The sequence below is a fragment of the Natrix helvetica genome, assembly GCF_964273705.1.
Source record: "Natrix helvetica genome assembly, chromosome: 1".
Lineage (NCBI taxonomy): Eukaryota > Metazoa > Chordata > Lepidosauria > Squamata > Natricidae > Natrix > Natrix helvetica.
Window position 1 is genome coordinate 175867466 of NC_138548.1, and position 12173 is coordinate 175879638.

At 38.7% G+C, this 12173-nt stretch overlaps 1 protein-coding gene across 1 annotated transcript; it reads left to right on the forward strand.

Moving 5' to 3' along the window:
* Window positions 1–220: 220 nt before the first annotated feature.
* On the forward strand, window positions 221–4497 carry LOC309393938 (COUP transcription factor 2-like; the record flags this gene model as incomplete). Its single annotated transcript, XM_081956562.1, has 3 exons — window positions 221–246; window positions 2940–3549; window positions 4387–4497. The coding sequence occupies 3 exons, from the start codon at window positions 221–223 to the stop codon at window positions 4495–4497; spliced, it is 747 nt and encodes a 248-aa protein (XP_081812688.1).
* Window positions 4498–12173: the final 7676 nt, after the last annotated feature.

Consider the following 12173-nt stretch of genomic DNA (forward strand, 5'->3'; position numbering starts at 1 on the left):
AAAATATAATGCTGCAGCCAATAAGAACACTACAGCTATCTGGGTAAATTATTTAAGATAATCATACCAGAAGCAACATGTCATTCACTTTTATCAGTAACATTGATATAGTACAATCTTTCTTAGGCAAGGTGTGCTTTCAGAAATAAATCCTATTGATTGCAGTGGCATTAATTCTCAGGCATTAATCCCTAAGTATACATTGTAGCTTTTCCCCAACATGCTGCCCTCCAGATGTGCCCTCAAGTAAAATGAATAAATAGCGTTCTGAGTATTAAGTTCAACACTTTATCAGGATAAAAGTTGGAACCTTAATATTAATTTCTGGGTGATGTAAGTTTGTATGTATTTAAAAAGATTTTGCTCATTCAACATTATCGGCTCAGATTAGATGAGTCCCATCTTATTATGTGTGTGTATGTGTACACACACACACACACACACACACAGAAAATACTTTCAAAGAAGAAAATAACATAATAAAAATCAATGATTCAGAAAGAAGACAAGATTGCTGCCTCATTGTCTCCTTTTTTGCTTATTTTGTTTGTGTGTGTGTGTGTGTGTGTATGTTCCTGAAATGCTGAACTGAGATATAAGACAAGATGAGAGAATCATAGATATAAAGATTAAAAATCAGTCATATAAATTAAGAGTTTTTGCAGATGATTTGATGATAAATCCCTTGAAGAGAAGTGAATTCCTAATGAGTAAATTAAAAGAATTTGGGGCCTTAGAAGAGTTTAAGAGGAATAAACAGAAGGCAAAGATGTTAACAAAAATATGCAGATACAAGATAAAATAAAATTGATGAATAAAACAGATTTTTTGAAGGGGATTGTAAACTGAAATCAAGAAAAAGATCTGATAACAGAAGGATATTCATGACAATGGTTTTGTTATGTACAATTATCAGAAAGGTTTGAAGCAGAGAAATAACATTATGGTTATAAACAAAATAAGACTGACTTTGAAATAGAATTACGTACTAATGATGATCATATAATTATAAAATGTATAAACTTTTGTTGAAATATCAAACAGAAGAAGACTTGAAAGAATGTATAAAATGGGCTAAACGTTCTGCAACAATATACAAATAGATCAATGGGAAAGCATGTGGTTGAAAGGATTGAAATTTTTTTATGTTCTAGCTTTAGAAATATTTTTTATAAAAAGATGTATCAGTATTTCTCATCAAAGATACTGTCTAGGATATACAGTAAGTACAAAGGTACTTTGGATCTGTGTTGTAAATGCAAACAACATAAAGGGACATTTTACCATGTTTGATAGACATGCAAAAAAGCTTTTTTTTAAAAAAAAGCACATATGTCAGTCCAGAAGATTTTAAAGGTTTAAATTTAATTGAAACTAAGACACTCTGGTTTCAGAGACTTTTCTTTTGAGATTAATGTACAGGCAACTAGAAAAAAAGCCATGGAACTTTATTTTTATGTTTGGTAACCACAGAGTGTCTCTTATATTTTCAGAAATAGAAAGGTTCAACATTACCCACAACAGAGGAACGGCTGGTGAAGATGATGGAACTTGCAGAAATGGCTGAATTAACTTCTTTGATTAGAGAAAAAAAATAAGATATTTACGGTTGACTGCAATCCCCTTATAGACTCTTTGCATGAAATAGAGAAAATACACATGGTTTGTGGTTCTGATGATTAAAAAAACCTGGATAATAAAAAGTAAGTTCTTTTTTTTGTAATCATAGGGTAAGAGTTAATATTTTGTAAAATATATTTTCTCCAGAAGAAATTGGAAACTTTTAAATATTTCTTGCTCATTTCTCTTTCTGCAGTTCGTTTCTTTCTTCTTTCTTCCCTTGCTTCTCTTGCTAAATCTTTCCACCTTTGTTCATAAAAAACAATCGCATTGCAATTATCATATACCAAGACAGAGTTCCTTGACTTTTTCCCAACTGTTCATCGATTCCAAAAGAAAAATCTTTTATTTCAATTTGTACGTTAATCTTCAATGAATCAGTGTGGGTATTTGAATCCGGAATTTTCTACTTTTTTTTAACATGCCCATCAGACATGATGAAATTTTTCTTCTTGTACACATTTCAACAGAAATATTAAATGCCTTTATACATTCTGAACAATTTGCGAAATATGTATTGTGACGTATTTCAGAAATGTTACATAGTTAGAAAAATAAGAAATTGAAAAAACAAAACAAAAATATTCCCCTATTCTTCCTTCATATGGGAAGCTGGTTTTGGTAGTATTCTATTTCCAGAAAAATATGAAACAAAATAGTTATAGTCCTAGGAATGTGGAGTAATATACGTGTTTAAAATATACATGTATTTATAATTATAATATTTTTTATTATCATCATCATCTGTAGGATGAAGGTGTCTTCCGCATGTTTCCAACTCATATGGTCCTGAGTTTTCTTTTGCCAATTGGGCCCATAATACTTGCTGATGTCGTTGATCCATCTTATTTTAGGTCTCTTCTGTGGACACTTTTTATCAAATGGGATCCATTCTGATTGCTTTTATCCACCTGCCACCAATTCTTCTTGCTATGTGACTAGCCCAGTTCCATTTCAATTATTTTAGTCTCTTGATGTTATCATATACTTTCATTTGTTCTCTAATCCATATGCAGGTCTTTTTATTTTGTTTGGTAAAGCCGAGCATATATCTTTCCATGGCTTTGTGCCACTCATAACTTTTGTATCGATTGTGAGGTTAGTGTCCATGTTTCACTGTTATATGTTACAGCAGGTAGCACACACTGATCAAAAACTTTTCTCTTGCATCATGTGTGTTTGTGTGTGTTTGTATGTGTGTGTGTGTGTGTGTGTGTGTGTGTACGTACGTACGTACAAGACTGGCAACTGGTCCTATCCTTTTTGATTTAATGCAGATAATGACTGGATTCCTTGACTTCATTTCCCTTCACTTCAAGCATTGCCTGCACCCAGTGGCGTAGCGTGGGGGGTGCAGGGGGGGCCGGCCGCACCGGGCGCAACATCTGGGGGGGGGCGCGCTCCGGATATATTTCCCTCCTGCTGCGGGCAGAGCCTTACCCGACCTCCCGCTTCAGCAGCCAGTGCATGCAGCCGAACAACATTATGGGCATCGAGAACATTTGTGAGTTGGCCGCTCGGATGCTTTTCAGCGCCGTGGAATGGGCTCGGAACATTCCTTTCTTCCCAGACCTCCAGATCACCGACCAGGTGGCCCTGCTGAGGCTCACCTGGAGTGAGTTGTTTGTCCTCAACGCCGCCCAGTGCTCCATGCCTCTCCACGTTGCCCCGCTCTTGGCAGCTGCCGGCCTCCACGCGTCGCCCATGTCCGCTGACCGCGTGGTCGCCTTTATGGACCACATACGCATTTTCCAGAAGCAGGTGGAGAAGCTGAAAGCCCTACACGTGGATTCGGCGGAATACAGCTGCTTGAAAGCGATTGTCCTCTTCACCTCAGATAGGTGGGGGGCGGCCTCTGCTGGGGTGGTGGGGCTCTTCCAGCACTTGCTGGGAAGTGGGATTCGGGCCTCAGAAACCAGCCTTCCTTCCGTCCGTCCTCCCCAGCCCATCCCCCTTCCTCTTTCCCTTCTTCGCAATTTTCCTGGAAGAAATGGAAAAAGGCGAAGTGGGGGGGGGGAGAGAGAGAGCTCTCTGGGGCGTTTTGTTGTCGGCTGGGGGGCAAAAGATTGTGGTTTGACTGGGAGGCACGTCCTGCTGTATCTGTGTCAGCTGTGCAGACCTAAGGTTAAAGTTTGGAAAGTTATCTTCTCTTTCATTAGAAGAGGATTTAAAAAAAAGAAGTCGAGGAAGTATATATTGGGAAGAGTGGGAGAAGGGGACAAATTGTAGGTACATAGGGTCTACACAAGGCCCCGGTTTTTGTTTTCATGGAGCCCCTCTGAATCGCTGTGAATGAGAAGTGTGTGTGCCTGTGTGTGTGGACATTACTCCCCAGAGTTGTCCCACTGAGCACAGAAAGAGGCGGCCTTTTGTGTCAGTAGGCAGAACATCACAGCTTTATATTTTGAGACCATTGAAAGGCTGCAAGCTGCTCAGTGACAATGGCCAGCTGAATGGGGGGGGGAAAGGAATAAACGGGTTAGGGGGCGCAAATTACTTGCCTTGCCCCGGGTGCTGACAACCCACGCTACGCCACTGCCTGCACCTGAGGAAAAACCACTGCCATTTGCTCATCTAAATGTGGAATTGGGCAGGTTGGACAAGTATGTGTAGAACTGTGTACAATATTTAACTACCTATCAGATTATATGATTAACTGGTTGTAGACTAGAGTCAGAGATGCTCCATGCCTATGACCTATTAGGCTATTCTTGAGCAGGTTCTAGTACTCTTCTGAAAAACCACTAAACTATCCAAAAATGATAGGTCACAGACAAGGAGGAGGAACAAGTGGTGAAATGGGAGATTATACTCAATAACAAGCATACCCTGTCCTTGGGCAATGGTCCAAAGGAATGGCAGTCTGGCATTGAGTGATCAAGGAACCCGTTTCTTCTCTTGTGGTGGCTGCTCCTCAAAAATGTGCAATTGTGATTGACCTGTGCACAAACGTACTCAGTACGCATAATATCTACTGCTAACAAAGCCAGAAAAGAGTAGGAAAATTTGAATGAGAGTACAACATTGAATCATTCTTCCTTCTTTACCCCATGTAAAATTTCTACTACTCTTGTTTTAGTTTTTAACAAGACTAGATGCTATTTTAAGTCTACAAGATTCCAGATCTGGCAATAAGTGTATACTTATAAATGCATTGATATGAATTTGAGCAGGGAAGAAATAAGGATCTGTTAGAGTCATAAGGAAGGACATTGCCATGACACATAGATGGCATTTCCTAAGTATTTGTTTCTCTATCTTTTGCTACTAACATAAACATAAGCTCAGTATCTTCACTGTTACATCTGACAAACTGAAGCCACCTCTTTCTTTGTACTACAATATCAGTAACAAAGAGAAAACCTGTCATCAAATCTTTTTCAGTATATTTTGATGCTGTCAAAGTTGACATTGTTAATGTAACATAAGGAGAATTTAAAATATGAAAGTAAGTTTTATTAAATAGCACAGCAAAATAAAGAAGGGTAGCTGATTCAAAAATAAAAGAAAAAACCAAGATAATTTAGTCATAGTGATATAGTGTCTAGTGGCATTTAAAAATAGCACACGGGAGCCAAATTACTTTGGGAATCCATTATAAAATCACTGTAGCATCTTGATAATGTCAGACAAGTTCCATTATGATTATTATGGGTCATAAATAGGCACTGAAACAATGAGGAATAGCAGAACGGAGCTACAATGATATTACCATAAGTCCCTCTTAGTTGTGGGGTTTTGATTGTCAGGATGTAACAGTTCCTCTGTAACCACAAATTCTGGTTGTGGGGCAGGCCAAACTGGCTACATTCCAATGCTAGATGGAAGGCCCTCTCAATAGGGTCAGCCTACCCTGCTGTGCTACACCCATGCATATTTGTATAGGTGAGAGACAATGATAAACCCATGTTTTTTTCCCCCAAGCCCTGAGGTGCTTTTCTTCTACTGGAATTTGAGAAAACATCTCTGCATACCGTATGCTCTTCCTCAGGTGCAGTGTACCATCATATCCTGTTAGCACTGTTGATATAAAACACTCCACTGAAAGTCCAGCCATCTTCTCTTCATGGAATTGCAGAAAGAATACAGTCTCAGCCTTTGCCATAGATGGAAAATTTATTGGATTGGCTTTGCCATTGAAGTCATTGAAATATATCTTCTACCTGTTCTACATGTAAGAAGACACTCTTTGCTAAAGATCTCAGGTTGTCCTTCCGCTCCAGGAATCCCACTTGCCAACCAAGAACTCCCCTGATATCTCGATCAGGTAAACTGCCTTATTTCAATGGCTGTTGCTAAATCAGGCCATTCCTAATAAACCCAATCTCTTGCTAACTTTTAAGACGTGTTCTAAGAAGGTGGTCCACAGCCAAGAATAAGTCAAAATTCAGATTGTTTTGGGGTAAGAACTGGCCTAAATCTCCATATGTCGTCATAAATATAGTGACAAGAACTTGAGTTTTTCAAGAGAAAACAAGTAGGAGAAAACAAACCTGACATATTCATTACAGTACTATTATGCTAGGGACAGTCTTCTTACAGAAATACATCAGGTCCTTGTGGACTCCAGTTGCAGCAATGAGATGTATGGAACTGTCATGGTATGCATGGATGCTCCCAGCTTGTTCAATGGAGTTCATCACAGGTGTGAATGCAGAACGTACTTCTATATCAGTCAAGTTTGCCAAGGAACTGACTGTATTTGTGGCCTCTTTTTTAAATAAAATATATTGCACTGGCATTGCCTACATATTTCTCAGCCTGGTTTTCCTCCAGGAGGTATTCCCCCAGATGTGATAAATCTGGATCTTCACTAGCAGAACCATGTTACCAAGAAACAGTTGGAACTGTACTAAAGGTACTTTTTTTTCAAGAGGCAACTGGACTTTCTTGCATTTTCTTCGAAGATATTTTGCTTCTGGTCAAAGAAGCTTCTTCAGCTCTAATTGAATGGTGGGGAATGGAAAGATGTATATTCCTTCCAGACTGCTGGTCATTTGCATCCTTTCAGTAAGTTCTTAAGGCCACTTGGAGATTTATCGGTGTCATCAGGGACACCTGAGTGGTGCAAATGGTTATGGAGTCTTCTTGGAACTGTTAAAAGGACTGTGTTGTGGACAGGAAATACTGTAGATAATGTTGTATTCCTCCCCCTCTGTTGAGAATGGTTTGAAATTGTAGTTCAAGTACATCTAGAGGGCACTAATTTAGGAGGAAAGTGTACTAGCAAAAGATTACATTATTTTGAAATAGAGTATTTTAAACTATTTATTTCAATTCATCTCCATCATGAAAATAATAATCTAGAACATGGATGGGCAAGCAGTGGGTTTTGGACTTTGAATGCGGCCCCAGATCTCATTTTATGTTCCCTGTTTCATGCAAAACTGTGAGATTGGACTGCAGAAATCCAAATTAGCTCTAGATAGTGGCAAAAGTTTAAGAGTTTCAGTGTATATTTGCTACAATCTAGTGACCATTCAAAGTTTTGAAGCCCGGATCTGGTATCCCTAACTTCATCCACAAATGGTTCTGCTGAAATCTTGTGGTAAATACTTATCATTGCATCAGTGGTGGGATACGACCGGTACAGGCGTACCAGTGCTTGCTGGGAGCACCAGGTACCATTCCAGTATGATGCTCCGGAGGGCCCACCTGCCTCCTTACCTGTATTTTAGACAATCGGGGCTTACGCGCGGTGCCATACACAGTGCGTACGGCACCTGCACAACGCTCCGCCGAGCAGCTGGAGTGTGGCAGAGCTGTTGCGGGCGGTAAGTAAGCATGTGCATGCTGCACACGGCCCCGTTGCACACGGCCCCGTTGCACCGTACCGGTTGCACCAGGATCCGGAACCCACCACTGCATTGCAACAACATCAAGTCACAAACCAAGTCCCAGTTGCAAAGGCTAAGCAGCCTTTGAGTTCTGAGGGGAAACTATGAGCCACAGTGGCGAAGTGGTTAGAGTGCAGTACTGCAGGCTACTTCTGCTCTCTGCCGGCTGCTGGCTATTTGGCAGTTGAAATCTCCCCAGGCTCAAGGTTGACTCAGCCCTCTATCCTTCCCAGGTGGGTAAAATGAGGATCTAAATTGTCGAGGGCAATAAGCTGACTCTGTAAACCGCTTAGAAAGGTAAAGCACTGTAAAGTGGTATATAAGTCTAAGTGCTATTGCTAAACTAAGAGTCAAAAATGGCAGAAGGGAGGGGAAAGAAGCAAACCAAATAAATTAGCTTAGTTCAAGAGATCCAGTTCAAGGAATGCAAGAAGGAGCCATAGAACAAGCTGTTAATGTAAAGACCGTTACAGAAGTAGTTGAGATCTTCCAAGGCAGCTGAGGTTGAAGCATCCAGACTGGCAGAAGACAGAATCTGCAAAGCCATATCTTCAGTCAGATTCCTTCCCTTCCCTTCTGTCATTTTTTTCCACCTTGCAATCTTTTGACCTTCTATCAGTCCCAGCAGCATTCCTGAGGTCTGGATGGCCGTGATTTCATTTCAGTTCTCTATAGCCGAATGAGAACAGAAAGATTTAAGGCATAGCTTCACTCAGACATGAGATAAAATAGGGTCTATCTGCTCATCTAGATCAGAGGTCTTCAAACTTCAAATTATCCAGCCAGCATAGCATAGTGGGCTGGAGAATTCTGGGAGTTGAAGTCCACAAGTCTTAAAGTTGCCAAGTTTGGGGACTCCTGAGCTAGATTAAAATGTGTCCAGTTGGGCCTGACTAGGAGTCACAACAATTTGAAAGGTGCAGGCATTCTTCATGAAGAAAGGCTTTGTCCCTGTTTAGAACCTACTTTCAGTATCAGGTATTTGTGTAGGTCGAAAGAAGAACTCAGATTGAATCTGTTGTAGAATCTTGCTTATGTTTACTTACATTGGTATGGCATTTTATGTGAATATAATATGCAATATAAATGTTCTTCACTGTACTTTTCATGTAAGAGCAGAATTGTAATTATTATGCTAATCTGTATTTGCTAATTGACTTCAGAGTTCTTGCCTGGAAAGTGGGCTGTAAATTCAAGCCATTTCCTTATCTTACTCCCTTCTACAGTAAAGTACAGAGATGGCTTGTTGGAATAATAATTAGAGCTTAAGTTTATAGCAAAGCTGCTATGTTTCCTTTCAAAAAATGTGTCTGTAATGTTTTAGATTCACTATGGAAGATACCAGGCCTCTGTTGTGATTATCTTATTTCCTTATCAATTTGTAAAGTAATTATTTATGTATTTGGGATTTTCTGCCAGTGTATATAAAAGCTCCATTGTCATATGCTATAGCAAAGCTATATAATCTGATGCTGGTGCTTCTTCTTGCCTGAGTTCAGACAAGACAAGACAAGACAAGACAAGACAAGACAAGACAAGACAAGACAAGACAAGACAAGACAAGACAAGACAAGACAAGACAAGACTAGACTAGAATAGACTAGAATAGACTAGAATAGACTAGAATAGACTAGACTAGAATAGAATAGAATAGAATAGAATAGAATTCTTTATTGTGATTGGACACACGAAGAATTTGTCTCCAGTGCATAAACTCCCAGTGTACATACAAACAAAAGAGTGATAAGTCATAGATTATAAGTCATAAGATATAAACAACAATTGATAAATCATTATACCAATAGGAGAAGGATGAGAGGTGAGAAAGATGAGAAGATGAGAAAGCTATGAAGATGACAAGGATAATAGCAATACAACCTATTAGATAGGCAAATATCTTTAGGCATAAGACAGTGCTGTGGGATTTAGGTGTTTAGCAGAGTGATGGCATGGGGGAAGAAACTATCATTATGTCTAGTTATTTTGGCATGCATGTACCATAACCTGTTAACTTTAGATCAATAATGAATGTTGGACCATCTCTAGATGTTTGACGCTTCATGGTGAGTGCTTTTTTTTGCCACAATAGCATAGAATCTTAAATGGGAGGATATAGGCAGGAGGCATAAGCTTCTGTATTTCTGCTGCCTATGCAATTACTTTTAATAGTGGTGTTATGATTCATCCTGATTTGCATCTACATTGTCTAACAACTGTGATGGTTGGGGTGCATCCAAAGGTGAAATAACTGTATTTTCAAATGATAAATTATTATGCACGTTGAACTGTTTCGTATAACAAAAGCCTTTGGCTCTGATGAAAGCATCTTTACAAATTACTACTTCCATGTGGGTACAGATTGGTATGAATATTCCCTTGTTGCTATGGCATGACTTTCCCCTCTAGTCACTAACCACATCACTTCTCTTCTTTTTCTATACTATCATGTTACATGTGGTTTCCTCATTAGATTGTATGGTGCCGTAACAACTGGTAAGGAAAGTTATTTAGAGGTAGGAAGTTTTTGATATTCCATAAATACTTGCACCAGAAATTACTAGCAAAGATTAATCATATCTTGTCTCTTGGTATCTCAGGCAGTGGTTTCTGAGGAATAAAAAAAGGAGAAGGGGAAAATAAGGGGAAGAGGAGAAGTAAGAAAAATACCACCCAAGAATGGCAATATTCTAATCCCAGATACCAGTCTTCCCTTCATTCATTCTTTCCCTTTCACTGCTTCCCATCTGCTACTCATCCTATCCTGCCCCATTTGTATCCCAGTACTTCTTCCCCAATATTCTCAGACTCAGATTCTCCAAGACAATTGGTTGCCTAACTGATGGTGAGCATGGTTTCTAGGCATCATATGGGTAGACTGTTCCTCTGGTGATCCAGAGGGTAACATATGAATATGTTGTGGGCATTAGTAGGGACTAACTCCTCCCCACATGCTCATGTTATTGTGTTGCAGGGCCTCTGTTCTGTCTGGCCATTCTTTCCTTATCTGCTGTGGATTCCAAGTAGAACTATCATCATGCCTGTCCCCATGGGCTGCTGCCTCTTAGGGTCCCAGGCTAGATCCTACTGGGATCTCTTTTCTAATGTTCCTACATCAGCACTTCCTCCCCCCTGTTTATATGTATCCCTGTGTTGTTCAGTCTCTTTTGCATTTCATTGAAGATGGTTTATAGTCCAGAAAGGAAATGAATGGATTATTCTGCTTATGTTTAGATAGATGAGTGGTCTGATATTCTGTGTCTTCCTCCTGCCATCTTCTAGAACTTTATAAATTTGGATATCAATTGTTCATTGTCCTTAGAAGTGGCCAGAGAGGCATTGTGGATGAATTACAAAACTCTAAAAATGGAAGAGTCTATAGGCTATCTAAACGACTTCTCTCTTTGCCAGTTAGAATAGAAACCTAAATATGTTTGCATGGCCACTCACTGAACTTGTCCAATGAAGGAAAAGTCCACCACTTCTCTAGTTGGTTCTATTGTCAAATTGCTTTTGCATGGAGAAGTTTTTGTAACATTTAATCAAAATCTGCTTTCCTATAGCTTAAATCCATTATTCTAGGTCCTGAACTCTACACTAAGAATGTATCTGTATGACATCTTTTCAGGTATTTGAAGACTGCTATTGAAAAATTATTTTTAGCCAAGGCCAAACATACACAGTTTCTTCATTCTCTTTTTATAATTTCTAGTCCCCTCATCACCATATTTCCCTTCTTCATTGCAATTTTTCTGAATTCTTCTTAAAATGTGCAAGCAGCACTAGTCACAATTCTTGATCTGAGGACTGATCAAAGCAGAATAAGTAGGGATTATGTTATTTAGAAATTATACATCTATTCCTACAGGCTAAACCTACATTTTCTTTTCTTGCAGCTGCATCACATTACTGGTTCATATTTAGTTTAACAATCAACACTAATCTAAGACACCCCCCCCCCCCCCAATAATTCTCATTACCAAACCGGCGATTCCCTCATCCTTTATGTGTGCATTTCATTTTCATTTTACAAATAAAGAATGGTACACCTGAAGCAATTCCCTGGTGTTATATATCAATGATAAATCATTTTATAAAAGTTCTCTTTTAAATTGTAAAATTTGAAACCTTTTCAAATTTTGTCCAGCTGATCTATTTAAATATTATAACCAAAGTTTTTGACCCTTTTACTATACATTCTTTAACTTTCTTCTGTTTCAAATCTCAATAAAAGTGTATACATTTCAGCAATCATATGTTCATCATTTGTTTTCAAATTCCATTTTATGATATGCTATTCTTGGTACTTTTTTATCCATATTAAATCTTTCCTTTACTTGTGCGTATGGAAACTATCTACATTCTACTAAAACTCTCGTGTCTATACTTTTAACTGGATGAAATGTGCATCAGAGGGCAAAACCTTTTCAACCAAAGTACTTCATATGGACTAGTTTACAGAATGGCTCCAAAATCCAGGACCCATGAGTGCTGTGGAGCTGAAAATTGGCATATATAAAAAGACTTTAATGTAGCATTTTATAATATAATAAAAAGTGTCAAAACATTTCCTTTGATTAACTCCTTTGATTAACTCCATGATAGAACACAATTAAACATAGACTACTTTCAAAGCATTTGTGAATATTTCCTCAATTTTTAATAAAGTTTTCAGTAGATTAGAAACCCTGCTCTTGTTGAAGGCATTGAGGAATCAGG